Below are 27,310 nucleotides of genomic sequence, written 5' to 3' on the forward strand. Positions count from 1 at the left end.
AGTCCCGACCATTAATTACTTGCCGTTTTCTTTTTCCTTTAAATTTTATATGGTGTTTTTCAGTTCTTTGCCTGTTTAAATGCACCTAATGACCAGAAAGTTTGAGCATTAAAGATTTTCTTTGGAGAAAATCAACGGAAAAAAAAAAGCTTGAAATGTTGATGCTCACCTGAAAGTATGTAAATTCTAATATTTGAAAACGGCTTTTATAAGTATTTCCTTTTAACAAAATAGTAGTGAAAATCCATGATACGTATGGACGGTGAAATTTAGTCTGGGTTCCATAATTTCGCAGTCTCCATCGAACACCCTTGGAAGCCTTTTCTAAGCCATCCCGCAAGGCGCAAAATTCGGATTTTGAGGTACTCTCCACTACCCTTCTTTTCTCAAACTTTTTGCCTGATCGTAGCCTACAACTTGAAGCGGCATTTGCATCAATGCTTTTGTATTCGGAGCAGGCCATGGATGTTTACGTTGATAGCCTCTACGTGCTTGATAAAATGCCTAAGACAAGTACTCGAGTAGATTTAGTTGAGAATGAGCATTTAAGGTAAAAGACAAAAAGGGATTTCTACATCAATCATCATCTTGTAATTTGATTCAATGTGTACTATATTTCTCTGGAGTCATTGCCTGGGAATTCTGTGTTTGTTTTCCTCTCTCAGCTGTTAAGTCTGTCACACCCTGGGTGTTGCTGTTTCTTATTCCTAAATGATTTCAATAGTTTCTTTAATTTTATTGCTCATTTTCCTTCTCTAGTGAGAAAGTTTTCTAATAAGAACTTCTCATGTTTCTGTTTGGTAGATATTCCTACTGTAATGGCATCTTCTGCTGCATTTTCTACATATGCATTGCATGGAAGTAAGCTTGCTTCGCGGACAATGTGGGCCAATACTTTTAATGAGCATACTTACAGTTGTTCAATCCTGCAATTAAAGCAATCAATTTGTGGTAAGCCTAGTTCCTTGTCGGTCGAAATTCCTTTTGAACTGCAACCAAATGGAAGGTTAGTCTCCAAGAATAGAATCATATGCAGTGCATTCAAGGTTGAGAATACACCATCAGTCATGGTTGGGAATAAGTTTCAACTTGAGGATGTCATTGAGGCTCAGCAATTTGACAGAGAGACACTGAATGCAATATTTGAAGTGGCACGTGAGATGGAGTTGGTTGAGAAGAATACTCCTGGAAGTCAACTTCTTAAAGGGTATCTAATGGCCACACTTTTTTATGAGCCCTCAACTAGGACTAGGCTGTCATTTGAGTCTGCCATGAAGCGTTTGGGTGGGGAGGTTCTGACGACAGAAAATGCACGCGAGTTCTCATCAGCAGCAAAAGGCGAGACACTTGAAGGTAGTCATTTTCCAAACCCCTGACAAGTGGTTTTGTTGTTTCCATTGTAAGTTGGGCTTTTTATATGCAGATACTATAAGGACAGTTGAAGGTTACTCAGACATAATTGTGATGAGACACTTTGAAAGTGGTGCTGCCAGAAGAGCAGCAACAACAGCCAGCATTCCCATTATTAATGCTGGAGATGGTCCCGGACAGCATCCAACTCAGGTTTTCTGCTACGTTTAATTTAATCCTGATAATTCTTTCGAGATTCTGCTCTGCTTTGCTGGTTATGGTTTGTCCATAATGTTACTCATCTCCATTTGTCACAAGTATCTCAAAAGTTGTGAATTAGTAGCATGCATTTCTGCGATACGGAGTGTTATCTTGATTCTGGATGGGATGTGGTTTTGGAGGGATTAAAAGTACTTCCACTGCAATTCTCATCCAACTTCCAAATATTAATGATTATGTGGAATGTCTCAAGCATCTAAATAAGATCTTTCCATGTTTCCATTGATTTTTTCTGGGGCAATACATTCATGTTTTGGTTTCTTTGCAATAATGTTTTGTCAATAATTTCTATCACATGTTGCAACACAGGCCCTTCTTGATGTATACACCATTGAAAGAGAGATTGGAAAGCTCGATGGAATTAAAGTCGGACTAGTTGGAGATCTTGCCTATGGAAGAACAGTTCGATCACTTGCTCATTTACTAGCCAAGTACCATGATGTGAAAATCTACTTTGTGTCACCTGATGTTGTAAGAATGAAGGTACGGTGTAGTATTTTTCAAAATTTGGTTTTTTCTTCTGCTTTTGCATCCTCAAAGCAATTCCAATAAACTTAATTTGTTGATTTAGAGAGGCTGGGAGTCATGCTCCTCCTGCTTTCTGCTAATAATTTGGACGCTTAATTACATGTGAAACAGAGGATTGCCACTCAGCAATTTCTTTTCAACTGTATTTTCAGAATGACATAAAGGATTATCTGACATCTATGGGGATTGAATGGGAAGAAAGTGCAGATTTAATGGATGTTGCTTCTAAATGTGACGTCATTTATCAAACCCGAATCCAACGAGAAAGATTTGGAGAAAGGATTGATCTTTATGAAGAAGCTAGAGGCAAGTATATTGTTAACCAGGACGTCTTAAATGTATTGCAAAAACATGCAGTAGTGATGCATCCTCTCCCAAGGCTTGACGAGGTAAGCTTGCCACCCGTACTAGCAGGATTTTAGGTGATACTTGGCATCCATAATTTTCCCTGATTACCAGCTGTTTTCCTTCACTCTGTAATATAGATAACGGTGGATGTGGACAAAGATCCAAGAGCTGCCTACTTCAGACAAGCGAAGAATGGTCTCTACATTAGAATGGCTCTTTTAAAGCTTTTACTTCTTGGTTGGTAGAAGACGGCCATGGGTTTTCTTTCCGACAGTAGCGAGTGGTGCTTGCTTCTATGTGGAGCAGCTAGGTTTCACTTTTAAGAGGCTTTTTGGCTAATTTTCCTTTGACGATTGATATGAGCACAAAATTCATACTTGCTGCCGAGTTGTACCTTACTTTGGCACACATTGATGGCTAACTTTTGCTGCATTTTCCGATTCTAATCAATGATGATGTGCCCGAGAAATGAAAAACCCTCAGTTCTGCATGATGAAATCGATATATTTGGCTACTATTTGCCAAATCCTTGCGATTTGCACTCTTTGCTCCAACTTTCCCCACGTTGCTTGCAGTTTATATCATTTTTCATGGCGTTGCTTAATCTGTAACAAAACATACGTCCATCCAGAATAGGAAGATTGAAAATTCTCTATTCAAGTAGTAGTAGTAGTAGTAGTAGTAGTAGTAGTAGTAGTAGTAGTAGTAATACAAGATGGTCATCCGTTTTCAACGGAGTTGAAAATAAGATAAAAGCAATTATTTCTTTCAGCACTGTGTACGAAAAGATCTGCAGTTTATCTCGCAAATATTACATACAAAAAGCCATTTCACCTAGTGTTTCAGAACAAGAACAAACCAAACATCCATGCAATCAAAGACTGGATCATATAGCACTTTAAATACTACATTAATTAAGAACAAAATCCCAGAATCAAACGTCTAAGCATAACACAAAAAGGGTTCTGACTGATCACTTGACTTCTTTTTCATGTATACAAAAGCCTTGGAAAATTGCAAAGACTTGATTATTTCTCCACGGGATCACTCTCATCACCCGTCTTGTGGATGTTTCCCCTACCAGGAGGCTTCTTGAAACTTTCTTTCACAGTTTCAAAACTGGTGTCACCAGCCATGGTTTCTTGAAACGCATCAGCTTCCTTTTCTACGGTCTGACTAGTTGTTCCCTGGCGAGCTTTTTCTTCCGCCACTCGTCTGAACTCTTCAGCCGTCGAAGCTGCTCTCTCCGCTGGACGGCCATCTCGGTGGTGGTCTGGTTTCTTTTTTGAACCATTTTCTTTCTGTCCCTGCTTGCTAAGTTGGCTATACATCTGATCACCATCACCAGACAAACCATGTCTTAGGTAAACTGCAAACACTAAAACACTTAACAAAGGAAAAAAAAGGCATGAACAGGAAGGAATTAGATGATTACTTGTACCCTGAAGCTAATGGGTTTGACAGGTAGACATCTGATTCGGCAAGTCTGTGACAAGTTATAGAATTGCAGAAGTTTGCCTCCCATACTGAATTCGAGCAGTGATGAAGAAAGAGAATTGTTGGTTTACACAAATCCTGATTACTCTTTGTCTCGGTGATCCTAAAGCACCAGAAGAATTGAAAATAATGAGAAAGAAATTGAATTGGCTATGTACCTTTTCATCACTTGCTAAGGCCAGCAAGTCACTGGTGCAAAGCTTATAGCTTGAAGACACTAGTCTGCCACGTGGCAGGCAGCAAAAATATTTAGGGATAATTGCAGAAACCTCCCCCGAGGTTTCTGATAGTTGCACTCATCTCTCCTAAGGTTTGTAAATAGCACTAACTCCCCTGAACTTAAGATTTTGATAGCAACTTTAGCCGATGTTAGAGAAAGTGCCATTAAAAAAATCTTTTGAAAAGTGAGATAATAATTTTGTTTCATTTGTACTCGTTTTGCCTCTTGCAAGGTTGTATTAGTAAAAGAATGAAAAACATTAAAGATGAGAACAATTAGTGAAACTTAGAGGATATATGTGCAAAAAGAACAATGGCAGCAGTAAAATCTACAAGAAGTAACAAACATATGTTCAGAAATCTGATATTCTAAAGCATATAAAGTGACTGTTGATCAAACAAGAAAATTCACCTTTGATCAGTACAAGATAGTTTTTTATTGTCATGCTAATCCTTATAGTATGAGTAAATCTTTCCTACACTGACAGTGTATATACTATCAGCATTGGATGAATGACAACTATGCAAAATTTGAAAAGATTAATCCTTATAGTATATTGATTTTACACTATTTACTATATTTCGTACATAGTTATGCTCTCTCATGATCAACACAACAATTTTATCATACTATAACTAACACCACAACTTTGTGTATTAAATTGAGATGATAACAAATTACTTACCTATCATCTTCTGATTGTCACAAATTTTTAACTGAAAAATCCTCAGATTTTGCGTTGATTTCTACTTTCTTTCTTCTTTTGTTTCATGAATGCATGAGATGAAATAAATCCAACCAAAACCACCAAAACTTATTCTTCTATGAAGCCTTCTTTGGAGGTTTATTTCTCCTACATATTTCTTGCTTCTGCTTCTTTTCTATGTAGAAAATATATTATTTGCATTGTTTTCTCAAGTGTTGTTAATCATAAAATAACACCATGTTGGATCATCAATTGGTGCCATTTTGTAAGTGCACTTACAGTGCTTAATAAAGTAAATGTTAATTTTGTTTAATTAGCTATCTTAGACTTGTTTATTGCTCTAATTTTTTTGCCCCAAATTTATTTACTAACAATGTTAAATTCTTATGATATAGAAGTAAATTTATCATATCTTAAGTCAACTATATGCCCCAAATTCACGTTAGAGGAGGTTAGTGTTATTTTTCAAACCTTAAGAGTGGTGAGTAAAACTGTTGGAAATCTCAAGAGAGGTTTCTGCAATTATCCCAAATAACAAATCACAAACGCAGCCTCAATTACGTATACTGAGTATGATAGCCTGGAAAGGTGCCGAAGGAAGGATAAGCATCAGGTGGCATGTCACTTGATCATGCATCATCTTTGTTTGGTGCTCACTGAACGAGAATGATTTACCTTACCACTTCGTAGCTTTTGATGGGTAAATTACGCAATGTATATTGCCTAGCTATTATGTATATGTTTGAAAAATGTTATTTACACTTTATTTTTTATTATTTGTATTTTCATCATTTGTTTTATCATATAATCTAATAAATAAAATTTATATGATTAATATGATAGCGGGTGTCTGATTAACAAAAAATGGAAGTATAAATAACTTTTTTTTATATTTTTTCATTATATATCAACTATCTTAATCAACTGCTGGTTCCAATTATACTGACATATCTTGTGTTCCGGCTATTGGACGTATATTAGTGAAGAAAATTATTATTCACAAATTAAAAATTTGAGTTGAAGGGAAGGATTTAAGTTTAAATCTTATATCTCACAATTAGAGATAAAAATTAAAAAGGTTGCGAAGAATGGTGGATGGTTACTTCAAGAAAAAAAAAAAAAAAAAAAAAAAAGGTATGGTGGATGGTAGGATAAAAAAAGAAAAAGTAAGTATTTGAGTTCTAGTCCGACCCATTTCAGTCAGGTGGGACCAAGACCTTTCAGTAGTGAGCCCATTTTCTCTCAGGAGTCGAGTTTTCAAACTTTTCATTGTAGCCGGAATACAAACCTCACCCGTCTTCTGCTCCAACTGAAACTCCCAGGACTCGGAAACCACTTTGGTAACATCATTTGTACTACTCTTCTTGCCCTTTTATTAATCCGGATGTTCAAGAGTAATTACATCATATATAGCAGCATTCGCAATGCACTAATAAATTTGTGCGCTTCTCTTACTTTGTAAACATGGGGTGTGAATAAAAATTGAGTCTTTGTGCTTAGCCGAATAAACTTGTTTGATTGGGGATTTTTGTGAAACGGATATTCTGGATTATAGAGTTTTTCGCTTTTTTTTTAAATTTTTTTATCAAGTTACTAGGTTTAGAAATTTGGGGAATTAAACTTTTTCCAGTCTCATATGGATTTTATTTGGTTTACGTCAAGTTTAAAGTGATTGGCACTTGGATTTAGCTACAGCTGAAAAACATAATCATGCTATTCAATTGTCAATACTAGACTGGAGCTCTGTTCAATGACAATATGTTCTAAATTGATTCGTCAAGTAATCAAATCTAACGCGAGCAAGATTTCTTACTCCTTTTAATTATTTAAGCTCAGGCTCTGCTTGACAAGGATAACACTTGAGAATTTGCATATAGAAGAACCAAGCAAAGCTTTTCTGCAAAATTATGCTCGTGAAAAATTAATCCAAGCTTTAACATAGTGTCCAACTGATTAGGCTCATGAACACCCTAGAGTTACTAGCACATTAATTTGCTTGTGAGTTTCAAATGTCAAAGCAGTTTCTTTTTTGTTAACCACTTAGGTAACAAATTCTTTCTCGCTTTGCCTGTTTGGCTAGCAGATTATTGTTGAGTGCTAGGTTTAATAAGATAATTTATGTTATGACCTGCCAAGTTACAGCCACACTCAGTTACTGATCAATCTGGAAACTGGACAGCATTGCTCAACCAGGAAGAAATGAGCGCTTTCAAGGCTTTTAAAGCTTGCGTGCCAATTGAATGGAGTGATAAGCTCTACATAACCCTTGTTAGGGGTATACCTGGAACCAGGGAGCTCCATAGGCGGACATTAGAGGCGCTGCGCCTTCGCAAATGCAACCGCACAGTTGTGCGAAAAAATACTCCTACAGTTCGTGGAATGCTTCAGCAGGTTCTGAAATTAGCTTGATCCAACTACATATTTGTCTTATGTGGTCATACTCTGGTTTGGCAACTGACAATTCTTCAATAAGATTGCAAATAGTCATTACTATTCTTTCTGTTATGTGTATTGGTTCATATCAGGTAAAACGATTGGTTGCAATTGAGACAAAGGAAATGCACGAGGCTCGGAAACGAAGAGACGCTAATCACAGAGCTCTGCGAGCACCGTTGGTTATTAGTCATCATCCAGCCCCAAAGACTGAATCCTTTCAGTTATCTTAGAGATTCTTCGAGGCATGCTTCTTTTATTTTTCTGCTTTAATCTCTCTACATACAAGTGAACACAGACACAGAAGCACACATTTGAAGGTAGATAAAGCATTAATAACGTGTCTACAGGTAAAATGGTGATGTGTTTTGCGGTTGGTGAGGGTAGTGCTGGACCTTTTTTCTCTACAAATTATATCAGGATGATGTTTGTAAAATTTCAGGTTAGATGAGATAAGTGGGGATGACGATGAACAGAAGAAATCGTATTGATTTGAGAAATAGATTTAAGATTGTCTCCTGCAGCTAGATTGTCATTGCAAATTGTCTTATTTAAAATGTGACACAAAGCAATAGAATTGTCTGGCTTGAAACATGACGTAGTGACTAAAACAGGATATCGAATTTGGGAGGAAGGAAAGAGGGTTGGATACAAGGCTCGTGTATAAGATTCTATGCTTCATTGTGCTGTTTTCATTTCTTTATCCGATGTAGTTGAACGTGCAATTGTTTATTTGCTGTCTTATCCATTAGTGTAATTCTCTGGTTTGGTCCTTCCATTTATGTAATGTTCTCTGTTCTGCAGATACATAGCATAGTACTGATTGTGATTCAGATCTTTGAAGAACAGAAGTTTCATTAGTGGCCGAACTTGTGTTAAAGCTTGTAATCTCCTGGCGGATGAATAAAATTTGAAGTGTTGCAAATTTAGTTCAGACTGCAGAGACATAGGCAGTTAATGCTTTTTTCATGAGAGGTTTTTTCTTTTGGAATGAGATCATAGATTAGTGGACTAAACCGTCGGATTTATTTGGCACTCATGTTTGTAGAAAACCGTTTTACACCATAAACCATTAGTATTATTTAGAATATGTTGTGGTATTAGAAAAAAAGAAAGAAAGAAAAGAAAAAGTGGAAGATACTTGCCTTCACATGTGTCCAAGCATTACTAATATCTAGTGGAGGAACTAATGGAAGAATCAAAGCTAGTGCTTCATTCTTAGTTGGCTGAGAGAAAACAAGAAAGGAAAACAAACCACGTTCCATTCACTTCCTCTGTTGGCTAAAACCGAGAAACAACAAGGAAAAACAGAAAACCTCTCTTACCTTCTCCAACCTTGAACACCAGCCAAGAAACAAGAGCAACTCCAGCTCATTTAACCAAGGAATCGAGAGAGAGAAACAAAAGAAAACCAGAAATGTTATATTTTTGCTCATGTCTGGTGTATGTTAATCGTTGGATGCATCAGCTTATATAGAAAACCCTGTTTGTTGAACGGGCTTTAAATCTGGTCAAATTTCTGAGAAAGTTGAAGGTGGTGAATGACGATTTAGAAATGATACCAGTAATCTTGAGTAGTTATCTGGTTACTTAGCCCTTTTCTTTTTTTTCTTTTTTTTTTCTAAAGCTGGTAAAAGGAAGTTCATGCTTGTCTTTAACTTTTGAGATTGTTCTAATGCTTCAGAATTGTTGGGTAGTGGTAGAAATTGAAGGTGGTGAATTGCAAGTGGAACCCATTGTATTCGAGTAGCCCTTTACTCAAAGTATAGCATAGAAAATGATAATGATCTCCAAGTCAAATTGGAGGAAAATACAAGGATGTTGAACACCAAAATTTCACACAAGATTTGTCACTCTTTTCTTTTTTTCCTATATCATTTGGTTTTTTTTCAAATCTGCAAAGATTATTTGAGGTGGGATAACGGCACCTTGATTGTCTTTTGACTCCTCTACTGTACATGGGCTCTAGCTTGAAGCAATTAACGGAGGATCAAAAACGTGACTAGTATTCTTCTGTTCTAATGCATGCAGGTTAGCAAAAACTCCAACAAGAGGCGCAGCATTATAAGTGCAGGCTTCTGTCTGCACATAATTTTCCCTACCATCTCTAAATTGGTCCTTAATATCTGGTCCACCTACCAGTGCTCCCACCAGGACATTAGGATTTGATTCCTGGCGTCCATACCAGTTATCATAACCTTGTGTGCATCCGATAAATCCCTTGTTATTCCTATAAGACTCCATGGATGCTCCTCTGTGATGCACCCTCTGGGGGTACCTTGAACCGTAGCCAACCAAGTAGCTGATGGCCATCGGATTAGAGCCTAAGATGTAATCAACCTGTGATTTCGCGAAGGATGATATATCATCTGGACCCACTAAGACTCCTCCGTGGCAATTGAGCTTTTGATTGGCAGCTCGGAGATGATCAGAGTAGGCTATAAGCAAAAATGCTGCAGATGAAACATACTGCATGTTGTTCCATTGGCGGATGTAGATGAGGCCGCCTGGGGTGCGACGTATATTGGTTGTATTGTTCTTGTTCAGGCAGGCACAGATGTAGTATTCTGCTTTGAAGCGGTATTCTTGGAGAATCTGACTGTGTTCTTCATGCTTTTTTTTCATTCCCAGCTGCATGAAAGGAAACGTATGGATAAATTGTAGAAAAGCCATTAAACAGGGAAAAGTATTTTCAATTTTATTCAAGTATTGATTTGTTGTTGTATTTAGTGCTGCCTAGTGCATAAATCACAATCCCCATCAAGCTTCATCAGTTTCAAAAAGGAAAATAATTTCTAATTTTTACCTTCAATGCAGTATTGAATGTATGGGATGAATCCCATTTGCTTTTCCTTCTGACCGACCCAGTCTGGGATACAAATAGGGCCATTAGCAAGTCGACCCCGTTATCATTATACTGAGGGTCCGTTTGTTTCGACGCAAAATGTTTTCCATGAGAAAATATTTTCAGCGAAAGACATTTTTCATGAAAATATTTTTCTGATGTTTGGTTAATTTTTAAAATATCATTTCGACAAAATATTTGCAAGTAGAGCTGCAAACGAGTCGAGTTGAGTTTTGATCTAATCGAGCCAAGTCTTGACTTAATTTTAATGAACTCGAACTCGAGCTCGAGCTCGACAAGCCGACAATTTAAAGCTCAAGCTCCAATCAATTATTTTATTTTTTAAAAAATAAACAAAATAATATTTTTTCTTAATAAATAATAAAATATTAAGAATATATATGTAATTTTACTATTAAAATAAAAAAAAATATATATTTAAAATAAAAAATAAAAAATATATATATACTTAAAATAAAAAATAAAAAATATATATATATACTTAAAATAAAAAAATAATATATATATATATATATATATATACTCGAGCTGAGCTTAATATCTTGAACTCGAATTCGATCTTGACTCATGAGCGGCTCAGTTCGTTTGCAGCTCTATCTGCAAGTACTCTGCTCTACGTTGTCTATCATTCTTAAAGGCATAAACTGATTCTTTTCCAAACTAGAAAGCAAGGTTCCATAAGAATATGCAATGGTAATACGAATAGGCAGTTTGAAATATTAGGTTCATAACTCATGGCAAGTGGAAAAAATAACTTCTAAAGATCTATTGTGTAAGTGGTTTTCCACTAGAGGATGCAAATCATTTTCCCAAAAAAAAAGGTTTTCAGTGGTCTAATTGCATCCAAACACTGGAAAAGATTTTTCGGAAAATATTTTGCACTGAACCAAACGGACCCTAAGAACAGCTAATTCTTCCCCACCGTCATGGAATCTGTGCGAATCTTGTGCATGAATCTAACAATAATAATGTGACGTTTTAATTGCTTTCTTTCCTAATTCTGTCTTGCACTCAGTACCCCAATCTACTACTATTTGCCGCTCAAATAATGTGGTTGATAGCTGAGAAAGACATGAAATCTTTTGGATTATTGGATTCTGGAGGTCGGAGGGGTCATCCTTTTGTCCTTCCCAAATTATTCAACACCTAACAGTAAAATTAATGGCGGCGGATGGGCAGGTCTGCATACTGGGGCTGGAGGTACCACCATATCATCATCATCATTTTAATCAAATGATGATTTAACCACAGTGGTAGTATTTCCGATATATATGAAATGATATTCACCTGGGCTCTGTACGTAAAACCTTAAACTTTAAACTAAAGTGTGTTGGTTGATTTCTGAAATGAAAGCAAAAGAAACGATGCAGTGAAACACGAAATGGGAAAAAGGCAACTAAAAAGAGCCACAACTAAAGTGTGTTGGTCTTGGATGAGGCAGTGGAAAAAATGGGAAGAGGGAAAAGCAAGTTTACCATGGCAGCAATAACCTGGACACCAGCATACTTGACATCCCAGCTGAATTCTTGCATGGCCCAAGTGATCCCACCGAAAAATTGAGCCTTTCCAATTGCATAATTCAAATAATCTGCCCTGTCGGTGGCCTTATACAGCCACAATGCTCCCCACAACAACTCATCCATGTAACCACTCACCGACGGATAGTACCCCTTCGCCGCTCCTACGCTGCTATCGTATTTCCCTCTATACTTGTCACCAAACTCAAACAACTGCGCAACAAATTTAATCAAACCTAAGTCTTTGATTAGCTGAACGGTACCTCCAAAAGAAATACTTATACTACCTTTACTTACATTAATCAGATTCACTAACAACTAGACATTCTCCTTTAGTTCAGTTTGGTTGGTCGCTATCATACAGATAGCATAGCACAAAGATATTCTATTCAAGCAGTCTGAATTGAATTGAATTTGCGTGCGGGTATAGATTATAGTCTGAATTGTGTACGTAATTAGTTGAATCTAATCTAGTGAAGATCAATCAAACCCCACGTACCTATCCCTCTAACTAACAAGTTATAACAACCTCATTAACCATCTGAACTCAACTTACTTGTTGCGCATGATCCAAGAGAAGGTGGGAGTAATGAGGATTGGTTCTCCTGAACACAATGGATGCTGCCGCCATTGCAGCCGCCGTTTCTCCGGCGACGTCCGAACCCGGATGATCCTCGTCAATCTTGTAAGCTCTTCGGGACGTCGTCATGTCCTCCGGTCTTTGCCAACAGTAGTGATCCGTGTCCCCGTCACCCACCTGAAGGATCAACGTTAACTTGACATGCTTAGGACAAAAACAGTTTGTTTGCACAAATATTTGACCAGAAAAGATTTGGACCCACGCAAAAAATCTATGGTGTGAATGAATAAAATCACGTCTCCGGCGTGATTGGAGCAATTTCTTCGGGGCAGAATGCGGCGCGTGAGGGAACATTTGATATGACTTAGCATGTCTTGCTACATATAGACTTTAGACAAGTCCATAATTTTTTCAACATGGGCATAATTTCTTTGCTTAAAAAGAAAAACAGTTTGAAATTTGAATCGCTTGCTTCGTCGTCACTTATTTTTTAATAATTGGGTGCAGTAAAACTGGGTATAAATTACCTGAACCCACAAGACATGAGGCTGAGAATGTGCTTTGATGAAATAGTCAGTCCCCCATTTGATTGCTTCGAGCGCGTGGCGATACTCGCCCGCGGCCGCAATCTCTTCCCCGTATTGTATGACGCTCCAGGAAAGCATCGTAATGGTAAAGGCCATTGGCAAACCAAACTTAACGTTGTCCCCTGCATCATAGTAACCTCCTACCAAGTCCGCCTATTTTTTTATATATATATATATATACATGAAAAAAGTGTACAAGAAAATCTTAAGTAATGTTCCAATTACACGCTGTACCGTATATGATCATAATAAGTAGAATGTGACGGAAGAAAAAAGAAGAAGAAGAAGAAGAAGGTGAGATTGTGGTCGTACGAACCCCTTGTTCCAAACCGTCGGTGAGGCCAGAATGGTGTCGCCAAGGGACTCTCTGATTGTAAGGCAAGTGACCGGAACGTTGCGCTTCGAAATAAAGGAGGCTTTTTGAAAGAGCTTCTCTGTAACGGGAATGGTTTGAAGATTCAGAGAAAGGGAGGAGGTGGAAGAAGGCAAAGATGGAGACTAGAGCGGCAGCCCATTGCCTCCTGGGAGCTTTGCATTTCCTTTCTTCCTCCATTACTCTCTCTCAGCTTTTGAGTCACTTCCACCTTTCCCTCTTCTTCTTCGCCTTCGTATGTACATCTGAGGCATGTGACTTCTTTAAAAAAGTTCGCTTGTGCCATTACGTGGCTTATGTCTCTAATTTTAGTTTATTTTTTTTAGATTTTCGAATTTTAAATTTTCTCCATTTCTTTTTTCCCCCTTTTTTACTCCATTTGGATTAGCTATTTTTTGGGGTGTTTTTAAAAATTTTACTGTAGTAATGTATATATGGATGAGATATTTTTTGAATTATTATGTATTACTGTAACATTATATTTGAAAAACTTGTTTTTAGAAAAAATGGTCAATCCAAACAGAGTCCTTCAAAAGGGTAACGAGAACAATCTTTTTGCCATAGCCTTTTGTTGGTTGTTTTTCGTAATTCGTTTGAATTATTATTTATTGGAGTTTTTGTAGAAAAAAAATATTATAATGATTTAATGTATGTGAAATAAAAAAAAAAAGTGATTAAAAAATATATTCAGGAAAAATATTAAAAAAATTTTTTTTTGAAGAGAAATGGAATCCAAACAAAGGAATTCTTGCAGAAGGATCAATATGACTAGGACGTGCTGGTTCCGTCTAAGAAATTACTAGTAGTACTTCTATTATTCCACTGTGGACTACTGAACAAGAAGATCATTATCCCCCCGGTCAACGGTCGTATGTATAGCATTACTTTTTTTTTTTTTTTTTTTTAAACGATAGATGTCCTATAACCTAATCTAGCCTAGTCTAAGGGGAAGGGGAGGGGGTTCGATGTGAGTACAGACTCCATCGATGAAGGTCAATTAAGACCGCCACAAATTGTGGCAAATTTGTGGGAGGCAGGGATTGAACCCCTGACCTCCAGCATCACCTTTAATGGTGATGACCACTGGACCAAATGGCCAGTGGCATGTATAGCATTACTTGAGGATCAGTATATGCACTTGTTCCACCAACTCGTAACTGTGAATCTACTACCATGCGCGAGTAAGTATACCTATAATTCCCTAACCAGCTCTACTGCACTATTATTTCGATACATTTATTTTGCACAAATACTCTATAATATATTATTAAGCACTTTTCTTTTCCCAATCACCAATCATAGGGATGTAGCATTTTTTTTTCTTTTTTAATCGGATGTAATCCTTGGTCCCCATCTTTCTTCCATTCCTATTTCCTGTCCACCTTCTATTTTTTTTCTCTTTTCTCTTCAAAAAGGATTTTGTTCTTCTCCTGGCCTTAACTAGGCAATCCGCAGAAGGTCCTTTCTCGTCAATGAGAACGACTCTTGCGCTTGTTTGAGAGTTTAGACTTGAAAAAAAAAAACACAAAAAAGGAAAAAAAACGAAGAAGGAAAGAGACAAGATGACAACTTACAAGAGAGAAGAAAAGAAGAGAAGTGAAAGACGTAGAAAAATTGAATGAAACCCTTATGAATGATTTGGATTAACTAGGCGTTACCATTTTGTTGTTTAAAATTCTTTTTTTTTTTTTTTGAAAAAGTTATGGAGCTTTTTAATTGGTTATCTCTCAATTCATCTCCACTTTTGGAGAGCCTTTTAACCGAAATACCAAAAAAAAAAAAAAAAAAAAGCTCCATTTGTATCCAGTTCTCTTCTCATCTCAAACTTCCAAACAAGGGAAAAACTTATCTTTTCTCCTCTTCAAATTCCAACTCCCAAACTGAGCATGTTTGGATTGTAAATTATCATGGACTTTTTTTAAAAAAAAAAAATCTCTGAACACATTTGCTAATCACATTTCTATCTATCTTACATATGTCGCATCACTATAGTATAATATTTTTTTTTTATAACAACTTCCAATCCAAATGGAAGATGTAGAACAAGTGGAAGATGTAGATGGTGTTCCAAGGTCATGAAGCAGTCAAGATTGGTAGTAAAACAAATATGCAAATGGTGTTCCCAGCAACTACATTCCATTGATACAATGAAGCCAGTACGAAGCAGAGGAGTCGTTACTGCTCAAGAAAATGCTTATCCTAGAAGTCTGCAATGTAACCCCCACCCGAATCACAACAGCTGCAAAGGACTTTTTTGAGCCTTCAGAATTATTGACCTACAAACCATTCTCCTCTAATAAATTGTCTCGTTCTGTACTTTACAGAACAGAACAGAACAGGCTTCATTCCAATTACCATGACTAATGTGGTCAGACGTCTTCATTCCAACAAATCTATCCTATGATATGATGCTCAATTTACATCTCCTTCCCAGGACTGCAAGCAGTTAGTTTAGGTCGCTCAGTCTCCCAGAATCCGGTAACCATTGAAATTGTACCAACAACACCTTTGCTTTTGATCTAATAGCTAGCTTCCGGAGAAGCTTGCTGACGGAAATATGCATCTGCCCTCATCCCTAGAACAGGCGAACAAACGAGAAGAACATAATCACAAGTTAAAAACTGCACCATGCCAAGGGAAAACAACAACAACAACAACAAAAATGAAGAAAAATCTGAAACACTGATGAAAAAGCATCGAATCTAAAAGATAATTACCAAACGTGGTAACTATATGTCATAACGTCAAAAATCCAGAACAGCACCTCTAGCATCCATCATCAACTACTAATATATAGATACATATAAAAGCCCTCAAGGTTAAAAGTAACATCTCACTTTTTAATATTACAAATTTACAATATCATCAAGCCTTCCAGATTCCCCCATCATATCAACGCTTAGGCAAAGGCACCTCCAGTCTGGTGCAGCATAGCATCAATCTCATCACCATCTTCCATACTCACCTGTGTACAAAATAAAATGTAAACAAAACTAAATGGATTGATTGCAAATTACATAACAGTAGTGTCTTGGAAAGACATCTTAAAAGGAAAGAAGGAAAGTAACCTGCTCAGGAGTCTGCTCCCCTTGGAGGCGTTGGCCATCAAACAAGAATACCATGGAGCCCAGTTCCACAGATTGTCTCTCGCAGTAAGCATTAATGAGCTTCTTCAGCTGTGTGCTCCTCTTTATCCTGAAGAACACCTCGCTCCCATCCTACACAAACACCACCGTCATCGACTACTTGTTCAACGGCCAAAAAAAATTAATGCAGATATTTTGATCATGTTAGCCAAGAGCTTAAATGCCAGCAGGAAATTGAAGCACCAAAACACCAAGTAATAAAGCGAAATTTAGCTTAGGAACCTTAACTCGAACATGGCACAGATCCATGTATAATAGTCCACAAACATTCGGAGAATAGCACAAGAAAAATCAAATTCCTAAAAATAACTTAATTTTAGAAACATAGTACTACAAAACAAAAACGAAACCCTGACAAACATTTTACACGCGTTAACTGTTTAAGAAAGAAAATGGAAAACAAAGAAACCCCTAAAACGGAGTTATACCATGCTAGAAGACAAAGATTATGAAACATAAAACATTCAGAAAAATACAAAAGCCAAAATAATAGGAGACCTGTCCCTTGACTTTGAGGTTAATGTGTTGCTCAGAGGGCTTCTTATCTTCCTCTTGAGTAGTGACGCCTGACATTTTCCAGCTCCTCCTCCAATTACAGCCGCTGTTGACGCCGTTGAATTGGCCGCCGCTGATGTAGAAACTTCGGGGAAAAGCGGGCACTGCCAAATGTTGAAGTGAATTTTGGGTGAAATTGGGGAAGTGGACGGCTAAGATGTAGTGGGGCTGAACATGATCAATGGGCGAGATTGGTTATCTAAAAGGCTTGTACTGTCGCATGATATTTCGACTGTTCACGGGGAATCAAAATGTGCATATGGCCCTGGCCCGTGTAAGATGCTATTTGGACTTAATCATCATATCAACTGGCCCAAGTAGGATGTGTCGTTTCTCCAAGAAAAGCAATCATCATATCAACTGGCCCAATTAGGATGTGTCGGTGCTCCACGAAAAGCCCAATTTCTTAGAATCTCCGCACGAATTCTTTTCAACTTCCCCAATGAGCTCTAACGTTCTTTGAAACATGTTGACTCAAGTAACAATTTTTTGTTGAAATCACACTAATGTAAATACCGAAGGGCTCTTTCATGCTGCAGTTACCCTGGTTCGACTCTCAAATCCTATCGATTCCCCATTTTTCTTTATAATGCTTGAACTTTGCTCGTTAAACAAAAATAATTGTTTTAAAAAAACTCCTGCTCTTGTTCGTGATGGATTATTGTAGTTGATTATAGATTCTGCAGTTTTTAAAATGTTCTTGTTTGCGTTTGTATTAAAATATAAATTTCTTTTACGAACCAAAAAAGGCTAAAATCTATAGTCAATAAAAGATTAGCTTTTACTAATTCTAATTGTTCTCTAGTGTCAATTTTAGTAATTAATTTTTGCTATAACTAATCCAAAGGTGAACAAGGCTTTACTTAATGGACCAATTATTGTCCACCCATGGGAGTTATCCGTAAGTATGGATTAAATTCTCAACACAAAAGAGTGCGTGTACTTGCGACAAGGCCCGTTACCTACTCCTCCTTCCCAACCCCAAAAGCGCAGAACTTCGATTGACTTTGCCACAATCACAAAGGCATTGGCGATCATCTGCTCAATCAAAGTCACGCACGCTTTAGTAGTTAGCAATAGTTGAAAACCAACCATTCCTTTTTACCTGCCTATGCTTGCCAACCATAACATGCCAGATTTCACCAAAAAGGGAAATTTTTTTAAAAAAAAAATTCAAATCTTAGGTCCCATTTGACAAATGAATTTTTTTTGGATGTCTGTCTAAAATTTTACTATAATTTACTGTAAAAATTTTACTATAACTTACTGTATAAATTGTAAGAAAAAATTTTGAAATGTGTAAATTTTTGGATATTTTGAAGTATATAATTTAATTTTTTTGAATTTTTTTTTAAAAATAACTGTATTTAAAATTGTTACAGACAAATTTAGTTAAAAACTTGTTTGCCAAACCGGCAAAAGATAGTAAACTAGTAGTAGCATAACCTGGCAGCATCAAGTGCAACCGCTTATGGAGATCCAAGAGCAATGCCGCCCCATTCCGTCGTCCCCGTGTTGGGTTGTTAGCTTAGGCACTAAGTAGGCCGACATGCCTGAATTTTAATGAATCCCCCACACACTAGCCACTGTCTTGTTTTGGTGGTTGATCAAATGATGATTGAAGGAGCAGAGGCCACAATCTCGGCCGACCTATCACCTATGTATTTGCACAAGTGTCGCTTTTTGTTATTCAATACTCAAAAAGGCTTACGCCAGCAAACGCATAAATATCAAAACATACATCTACATCCTTATATTGATTTTCACTTTACCATGCACTCACAATCTAAAAAACTGATTGGCTATTTTTTTCAAAAATAAAATTTTCAAATACAATACTACAGTAATACACAAATAAAAATAAATCAAAAAAATTTCATTCATATAATATATTAAATATTTATAGTAAAAATTTTTCATATACACAGTAAAATTTTTCAAAAATATTTCCAAAAACAGTTAATCCAAAGGGAGTGTTGTCCAACTTCTCTAGGATATAAGTTGCACCTACTATTCGGAAAGGTGACAAAAGGAATACGAATTTGTGTAGAAAGAAATACTGGCCAGGGAAAAGCCCACCAACTGATGGAGAGTTTAGACTTGATAGGATCATCACAGGACTACACGAATTGCTTCCTATGGCAAGTCGTGGAGTAATTCACTACACCACTTCTGGCGAAAGCATTAAACTGAAATCACATTTTCTCAACTGCCTCTACCGACTTTGGGATAAAGTGTTGTAAGACAACGCCAAAGGAAGAAAGGCAGGAGATTTTCTATAATCAATCACTTGATTCATTTAGGAGATGACTTCTAAGCTTAAAAGATAGAAAATGAGTTCCCTTTTTCGTGAAAATTCTACGGTTTTGGAGAGCCATGCTGACGGGATATCTTTATTTCAAGTCGAAAAGTGTTAAAATTGTAAATTATCTATCTCATCCGGATTTTGAGGTACAATAAAGAACAAGCATAATCTAATCATGTTTCTCCTGTCTGAGACAGTAATACACAATAAATTATGTTTTCCAAGAAAAACTCAATTAGTATAATGCACAATACAGACTAAACCGTAATTGCCTTGCCAGGTTTTTTTCAAAAAAAAAAAAGAAAAGAAAAAAAGCCTCCGTCTTTATTCCACAAGTTCGATGCATTGTGGTGATCTATACTACCTGAGATTCTTCTGCCGTTTGTTTCTTTTGGGTATTATATTTTCAAGTCAAATTCATCGTTAGATGGTAAATAAGTGTTTTTTGAATCTTATTATTGTAGTTTGAATTATTCAAAAATATGGAGCAATATTGATTTGAGGGAATGGCTTTAAAGGGACTGTAGAAATTTTCATGTATCATGAGTAATGAATAATGATAATCGGATAAAGTATTGATTTAGACAGAGGAGTATGGATTCATTGGACCACGGGCAGAAACGGTTGTGCATTTTGCACACCGCGTAATTTTGTTTGCATACGGTGTAATTTTGTTTGTACAACGTATAACTTTAGAAAAATTTTTTGTGGGTCTCACACACATTGTTAAAAAACGAGATACAAGAAGTGATCTGAACCGTATAATTTTTTGGGACCAAATTTTGGCAGTGAACAGCTCAGGAGCGGTCCATCTGATGACCGTTCCTGGCCCTCATCTGGATTCATTTAACCTCTGACCCAAAACAGAAAGAGAAAAATCCATGCAAGCACAAATCTTGGCCGTGAACACTGAACAACTGAGGAGCGGTTCATCTCCTGCCCCTCATCCCGATTCATTTAACCTCTGATCCAAAACAAAAAAAGAAAAATCTACGCAAGCACAACTGCTTATGATGATATTATCCATTAAAATGTCATTATCTCTCCACTGCCAATGTCATGCCGAAATTCCTGATTGGCTGCTGGAGCCCTAACGCATTCCCATTTCCAATAATTATCAGTCTTGGTTGCATCCCGTTGTATATGAAGGACGAAAGCAACGGTTAAAACTGGAGACACAAGATTTGGCTTTGTCGAGATTTGGCCTGTTCTCATCCTTCTTCTCGGAATATGTTTTTGTATGTGATGAGTAGAGCTGGCAATTTGTCCCAAGTCCCAATGGGCTACCCATTCCCAAAGGAACTTTGGGCGGGATGGGTATTATAATTTGGTATTGGGTTTAAGTTGGGACACATCCCAACTATACCCATTAATGAATGGGAAAGGATGGGAAATACTTGGGTACCCATTGGGCTCAAATGGCAAGGGCTCCGTTTGGATTAGCTGTTTTTGGTAGGTGTTTTTGAAATATTTTATTGTAGCAGTGTATATGAAAAATTTTTACTATAAAATTTTTTTGAAATATTTGATATATTAATATGGATGGGATGTTTCTTGAGTTATTGTATATTACTGTAACATTGTATTTGAAAAACTTATTTTTTGAAAAAAAAGTCAATCCAAACGGAATCTTAGATTCAAAAATTATCTTTAACAATTTTTATAGTCATACCAGCGAATATAATCTAGTAGTCTTCCTAGTCATTATCCACAAGAATTTCCAGCATTTCAGTTAGTTTAGACCTGTCATCCTTGGACAATGATAAGGATAAATATTCAACATCCTAAGGACCTTGGTCATCTTGATATATGTTGGAATATGACTGTATATCTATCTTTTCCTTTATTTGTTAATCCAATTTTTGGTGGGAATCTTGAGTATAAAGCACTTGCATGTTTATTTAATAAAACTAAAAGAAATTTAATAAATCAAAAATATTAAAATTATATAAAAATAAAAAATGAATTAAAGGAAAAAAAATATGTAGAAAATGGATTTGGGTATTGGGCGGGATCAATCTAAACCCATCCCAAAATGATCCCGCCCAAGTTAGTCCCAAAACACATATGGGTAAGATTGGGCCCAAACCCATATGACTCGGTTCCATCTCAAACCCAAGCAAATCCCGCCCATCCCGCCCATTTTGCCACCTCTAGTGATGAGTTACGTCTGATTGTCGGAATGGTTAGTAGTGATTAGTTTACCAATTACCACGTATGATCTTCAGGCTTTTGTTTGATAAAGTCCACGTAGGTTTTAGTGGTTGACGAAAACCTTGAAATCCCTGTTTTGGTGGATACAGACGCGCCTTAAACAAAACAATGGTCCTCCTACGGTTTTTTATTCTTTTGGGTGGAGGCCTGCAGGTCCTCCTACGTTAGTCGTTAGTATCGTGTTTTCTGCTAATAAAAAGGGTCCATTACGTATTACTACATTCTCAACCAAACGACCTCAATCCTCATATAGTACCAACCGAGTGGCTTATTTTCTGGAATTGATCCAACATCTGGCCCGTGTTCTTCTTGCTATCGTGTTTAGATTGCATGTTTTAGAGTTTCTGTAATAAAAAATGCATTGTAACGATTTGATATATGTGAGGTAAAAAGATGATTGAAAAATATGTTTACAAAAAGCGTGAAAATTTTTTTGATGAAAAATCCCTTTCCAAGGATAGAGATTAGGGATACAATCAAGTCAAACCGCTCGCGAGTAGCTTGCAAGCGACTTGGTCAAAAGCTTTGACCGAGCTCGAGCTCGAGCTCGATCTACTCGTTACATTCAACGAGTCGAGTTTGAACTCCAAAAATAAATACTAGAGTGCTCGACGAGTTTAATCGAGTTTTCATATTATATTTATATTATATATTTTGAAAAAAATTTATAGGTTTAATTTAAAACTCGAGCTCAAGCTCAAGTAAATCGGGTTTGATATTTACTCAAATTCAAACGAGTCAAGTTCGAGTTTAATTTTATTTTATCGAATCGAACTCGAGTCCAAATTTATTTACTCGTTCGAGTTCAAACTCGAGCTCGAGTAGTACTGATTGTGATCGAGTTCGAGCTCGAATATGATTTTTCTCGAACTCGACTCGATAACACCCCTAGCAAAGATTTGTTATTCCCTCGAAGCAATGAATTGATGGAGACATATGCACAACTTGAAATATGAAAGCAAGGAAAAATGGAGCAATAGCAGTAGGATTATGATTTCGGGCCACCACTAGCATAGAGTATTTTATTCTTTTAAATGTGTTCAGATAGTTTCTTATTTGAAGGAAATTATTTGATTATATTATAAACGCATTTTTTTAAAATTTTTTTATATTTTTAATCATTTTCTTATTTCGCACATATTACATTACAAAAAGCATGATAGTAATATTAATATTAATATTCCCCCTCCTTATTTTGCCACTTTTCTCACTCTGAATTGTAGCTTATAATTCGTCTTGAATGTCACTAATAGCATTCATATTCATCAAAGTACAGTCAAGAGTTCGATAACTTAACATGCTATATCTCCGAGGCTGCAGACTTTGACTTAATTTCCCGTGCGACAGATTTTGGGCCGTTACGCAATTAGAAAAATGGTAGCGCCTCCATCCGTACAGTGACATGACCTGACCTGGGCCAGCATCAACTGAAGTTATAATAAGACTCTCTTGCGAAACGCCAATCACAGCTGGCAAGTGATCGAGTCCAACGTTCATATTTGGTGAAATCAGATAATTTCAACAAGATCATCATGAATTGACATTTTGTCCATAAGGTGGAAACCATACAACTATAGGTTGTAAGCATGTACATTAATGAGTAATTCCAGAAGTTAAAAGGACGGCTAGTTCATTTGCTTGATAAATATCCTTTAATAATTTTTGTATTTTAGCTTTTAGGCATCAAGAGTCACCAGAATTTGGCATTCGATAGAAAATGATCCCTTCTCAAACTACTACTGCTGTGGCACCTGATTTTTATTTGTTACTAATTCATTTAAAAACTAGTCTGTTAGAAGAGAGTTACATTAGACATGACAATTTTGTTTTTTTTTAATGTTTACTATGGTAAAATGACCCAACATTTCACTTGCACTTCTTAAAAAAATACTACTACTGGCATGGAATAAACACTCGATTGATCCTAAACCCCAAATACTACTGCTAGCATGGGGAGGCATTTATTTTTTCTCTTCGAGGAAGGAAGTAGGCCAACAAGATTGCGACATTTTACCCAATATCATACTTTTCTTTGACCCGGCACCGTTATTTTTACCCAATATATTTTTTTGTCTGGAAAAGTTTGGGGAGCTCAAAATAGCAGCGACAGAGAATTTGTGGGTGACACCAGCCTCGACTCCACGTCCACTTGGGCACCACATAATCTTACCAATTCATACTTCCAAGGTAACTAAGTACTCTTTGTAAACTACCACTGACCAATAAACTTTTGAAATCGTTTTCCAAATTTGAGAACTTAAACGAAGGTGAGTTCCAAGGTAAGGCAATGTAAGAGTTTCTTTTTTTTTTTCCTCTTTCCAATTCTGATTTTTCGTTGTAAAATTTGCAACTTGACAGTGTGCTTACATTCGGGCAATTTCATGGGGTAAGGCCTAATAGAGGACAAGAATTCAAAAATAAATACATCAATGCCAAATCAAATCTACTAAAGAACAATAATAATATATATTTGGGATAAAAAATTTACTTTATTTTATCAAGTCCATTTTTACAATTTGGATGAGATCAATCATCAATAATTGGCCACGTTGTCCCAATATTCCACCTCCTCATCTCATCTCATCTCCCATTCCCATTCCCATTCGGCCCTCTTATCATCTTTACGTTCCCACACACACTTCCCCACTAACTCCACGATCCTTTTATTTTACCTGAATTCCCCCCGCCCAAATATACCACAACGGTAAGTAAACTTAGCAAGTTCCATGCACTTCTATCTATAAAACCACCATAGAACTAGAACCAAATACTTGTAACACCGAAAAGAAATCTCCCCTTAGATTCTTTCCTCGATGCTCTGCGTACCAAAGATCCAGAGCATCATGGCAACTCCCTCCGCCCCGCACCTCCTCCTCCTCCTCCTCCTCTCCCTCATCTCCCTCTCTTCCCTCCCCTCCACCCTCTCCGCCGGCGGCTCCATTGCCATCAACTACGGCCGTGTTGCCAACGACCTCCCATCCCCGCCCCAAGTCGTCCAGCTTCTCAAAGCCCAAGGCCTCACTAAAGTCAAGCTCTACGACACAGACTCCAATGTCCTCTCAGCCCTCTCCGGTTCCGGCATCTCAGTCACCGTTGCACTTCCCAACGAACAGCTTTCCTCCGCCGCTGCCGGCCAATCCTACACTGACTCGTGGGTGCAGTCCAACATCCTTGCTTACTACCCCAAAACTCTCATCGAAGCCATTGCCGTCGGGAACGAAGTTTTCGTGGACCCCAAGAACACCACTCCTTTCCTCGTACCCGCCATGAAAAACGTCTACTCTTCGCTGGTTAAGTACAACGTTTCCGCCATCAAGATATCTTCCCCCATTGCTCTCAGCGCACTGCAAACCTCGTACCCATCGTCCTCCGGTTCGTTCAAGTCGGGGCTGATTGAGCCGGTGATCAAACCGATGCTGAACTTCTTGAAACAAACCGGTTCGTATGTCATGGTCAATGCGTATCCGTTCTTCGCTTACACGGCGAACACGGACACGATTTCGTTGGACTACGCCTTGTTTCGCAACAACAAAGGCGTAACAGACCCGAATAACGGGCTGGTCTACAAGAGCCTGTTCGATGCCCAACTCGACGCCGTTTTCGCAGCGATGAATGCGGTGGGTTTTAAAGACGTCAAAGTCGTGGTGTCCGAAACCGGGTGGCCGTCCAAGGGGGACGAAAATGAAGTGGGTGCAAGCCAGCAGAATGCGGCGTCGTACAACGGAAACCTGGTGCGCAGGGTGCTTGCGGGTGGTGGGACCCCTTTGAGACCCGACGAGCCGCTCAACGTCTACTTGTTTGCTCTGTTCAATGAGAATCAGAAGACGGGGCCCACCTCCGAGAGGAATTATGGACTCTTTTATCCGAGCGAGCAGAAAGTTTACGATGTTCCGCTGACGCTGGAGGCCTTGGCCAGGGCACCCACGGCTTCGCCGTCGAACACGAGTCGGGTGGCGACGAAGCCTCCGTCCACATCCAGCGGTGGTGATTTTTCCCCCAGCAGCGCGGGCCAGACTTGGTGCGTGGCGAGTGGAGATGCTGGGGAGGAGAAGTTGAAGGACGCACTGGATTATGCTTGTGGGGAAGGAGCTGCTGATTGCCGTCCGATTCAGCGCGGTGCCACGTGTTACAATCCGAACACCCTTGTGGCCCATGCATCATACGCTTTCAATAGCTATTATCAGAAGAATGCACGAAGAAGTGGGTCCTGTTATTTTGGGGGTGCAGCCTACGTGGTCTCTCAATCTCCCGGTAAGTTCTCTTCAAAATACTATACTAGTAGTAATTTTTTTAAAAAAAAAGGAAGGAGGGGGGATTTGCTTTTTCATGGGGGTGCTAATGAATATATTGCATTATTAATTTATGAACCTGATTATATTCACCCGTGTGCTATACTTTTTAGCCACCTTTAATTGCTCAAATGATGGATACTTAAATAATTAGCAATGTAATTATTGGTTGATTCTCCAATTTGATTCCGGATAATTATGTGTGTATCGATGGAAAATTTGACTTGGTTTTGTACTGCAGAGTATGGGAGCTGCAACTATCCGACGGGCTATTGACAGGGACATTGCGATGGAAACTGATTGTACTACTACTAGTGGCCCTTTATTACATAGGGAATTTATTGTGGAGTTAGGTCAGAATTTTTGTTGCTGCGCTATGTTGGCTTCAGGGACTCTATTTTATTTTTTAAAATTATCATGTAAGTAATTCATTTTTTTTTTTTTTTATAGAGAGAGTAGTACTGTAGTAGTATTATATATCGGGTTGGTATGGCTATTTGACTTGTTCTCCGTAATTAAATACCTACTCTTTGGTGCGTTGATGATGATGATTAGATTTCGTGAAAGTTCCAGTTTTCCATGGTTGGTTGCAATTTTAGAATTTGAGGTCGGCTATATCATATGCTTCAACGCTTTCTTCCTCTCCCGTGATCAGATATCTATCATGATTAGTTAGTAATCAATCTCTCTAGAAACTTGAATGGTCTCTAGTTAGTGCCTCATCTGTGGCTTCAAATTTACTCTACTCTGCCACGACTTAAATCATATTTGCTTTCAAGACAAGGATTAAAATTCACTACAGATTTCCTGCGAGAGCTTGTGGCTGGCGTGCAGAAATCTTCACAAGAAATATTAGATTTGACGATGGAATGGGAGCCCAAGCTCATGAATCTTAACATGGAGTTGGACCAGCCTATGTTGTTATATCACTAAGCCACCACCCAACATTCAAATTTTCCTACTTGTGCAGCCCATTTCACTTTACTGACCTGTGTAAAAAAAAAAAAAAAAAAAAAACCAAATCTAGATAGGGAAAAAAAAAGTAAAAGAAATTACAGTTACAAGCCAAAAATCTCCAAAAACAAGATCGCAAACATCAGCAAAGTGTATGTAACCTTTGATGCAGTTGTAGCTAGACGGAAGTTTTTTCTGTCTCTCAATATACATAATTGTAGTAGCCTCGTTGCATTTCTATCACCAATCGTTAGGGGGATTATTACATTGACACAATTCACAAACCATAAAAAAGAAATCAAATATTGTTTACTGACTAAATTGTAGTGTGATTTGAAGAGTGTATTTTTTAATACAATGATGAATTGAAAATAGCTTAGTTAGTATTCAGGAGTGTAGAGATTCTCGTATTATATGTGCATTCCTCTTTCCCACGCTTTGTTCTTCTTTCAGGAGAAGAAAAAAAGAGGAATAATAGCTATGTGACCAGGTCTGGGCTTACGGCTTACCTTTGCGGATAAAACCCAATTACACAATGAATGTCTGTGACCCAAACAACAGAA

At 37.6% G+C, this 27,310-nt stretch overlaps 6 protein-coding genes across 8 annotated transcripts; 3 read left to right on the forward strand and 3 right to left on the reverse strand.

The window, feature by feature from the left end:
• The first annotated feature begins 13 nt into the window (after positions 1-13).
• On the forward strand, positions 14-2,995 carry LOC113770636 (aspartate carbamoyltransferase 1, chloroplastic). Its single transcript, XM_027315157.1, has 6 exons — positions 14-362; positions 805-1,353; positions 1,424-1,563; positions 1,939-2,112; positions 2,310-2,546; positions 2,643-2,995. Exons 2-6 carry the CDS (start codon positions 819-821, stop codon positions 2,748-2,750), a joined length of 1,194 nt encoding a protein of 397 aa, XP_027170958.1. The 5' UTR covers positions 14-362; positions 805-818; the 3' UTR covers positions 2,751-2,995.
• Positions 2,996-3,245: 250 nt separating this feature from the next.
• LOC113770266 lies at positions 3,246-4,161 on the reverse strand. Of its 2 annotated transcripts, none has more exons than XM_027314685.1 (2): positions 3,947-4,161; positions 3,246-3,836 (listed from the first exon to the last, which is right to left on the reverse strand). In XM_027314685.1, the coding sequence occupies exons 1-2, from the start codon at positions 4,028-4,030 to the stop codon at positions 3,534-3,536; spliced, it is 387 nt and encodes a 128-aa protein (XP_027170486.1). In that variant the 5' UTR covers positions 4,031-4,161; the 3' UTR covers positions 3,246-3,533. The 2 variants fall into 2 exon arrangements, with proteins under 2 accessions (XP_027170486.1, XP_027170485.1); XM_027314684.1 differs by having other exon boundaries at positions 3,941-4,161.
• Positions 4,162-6,133: 1,972 nt separating this feature from the next.
• On the forward strand, positions 6,134-8,451 carry LOC113770887 (50S ribosomal protein L30). 2 transcript variants are annotated; one of them, XM_027315506.1, is made up of 4 exons: positions 6,134-6,268; positions 7,071-7,319; positions 7,454-7,606; positions 8,166-8,451. In XM_027315506.1, exons 2-3 carry the CDS (start codon positions 7,128-7,130, stop codon positions 7,592-7,594), a joined length of 333 nt encoding a protein of 110 aa, XP_027171307.1. In that variant the 5' UTR covers positions 6,134-6,268; positions 7,071-7,127; the 3' UTR covers positions 7,595-7,606; positions 8,166-8,451. The 2 variants fall into 2 exon arrangements, with proteins under 2 accessions (XP_027171307.1, XP_027171306.1); XM_027315505.1 differs by having other exon boundaries at positions 7,108-7,319.
• A 494-nt stretch (positions 8,452-8,945) lies between these two features.
• Positions 8,946-13,489, reverse strand: LOC113770869 (endoglucanase 11-like). The gene is made up of 5 exons (XM_027315484.1): positions 13,228-13,489; positions 12,852-13,064; positions 12,301-12,501; positions 11,703-11,957; positions 8,946-9,992 (listed from the first exon to the last, which is right to left on the reverse strand). The coding sequence occupies exons 1-5, from the start codon at positions 13,462-13,464 to the stop codon at positions 9,327-9,329; spliced, it is 1,572 nt and encodes a 523-aa protein (XP_027171285.1). The 5' UTR covers positions 13,465-13,489; the 3' UTR covers positions 8,946-9,326.
• A 2,458-nt stretch (positions 13,490-15,947) lies between these two features.
• On the reverse strand, positions 15,948-17,115 carry LOC113770561 (small ubiquitin-related modifier 1-like). The gene is made up of 3 exons (XM_027315058.1): positions 16,929-17,115; positions 16,353-16,502; positions 15,948-16,249 (listed from the first exon to the last, which is right to left on the reverse strand). Exons 1-3 carry the CDS (start codon positions 17,001-17,003, stop codon positions 16,184-16,186), a joined length of 291 nt encoding a protein of 96 aa, XP_027170859.1. The 5' UTR covers positions 17,004-17,115; the 3' UTR covers positions 15,948-16,183.
• A 7,179-nt stretch (positions 17,116-24,294) lies between these two features.
• On the forward strand, positions 24,295-26,373 carry LOC113770170 (glucan endo-1,3-beta-glucosidase 13-like). The gene is made up of 2 exons (XM_027314561.1): positions 24,295-25,755; positions 26,035-26,373. The coding sequence occupies exons 1-2, from the start codon at positions 24,318-24,320 to the stop codon at positions 26,067-26,069; spliced, it is 1,473 nt and encodes a 490-aa protein (XP_027170362.1). The 5' UTR covers positions 24,295-24,317; the 3' UTR covers positions 26,070-26,373.
• Positions 26,374-27,310: the final 937 nt, after the last annotated feature.

The sequence above is a fragment of the Coffea eugenioides genome, chromosome 5, assembly GCF_003713205.1.
Source record: "Coffea eugenioides isolate CCC68of chromosome 5, Ceug_1.0, whole genome shotgun sequence".
NCBI classification, from domain to species: Eukaryota; Viridiplantae; Streptophyta; class Magnoliopsida; order Gentianales; family Rubiaceae; genus Coffea; species Coffea eugenioides.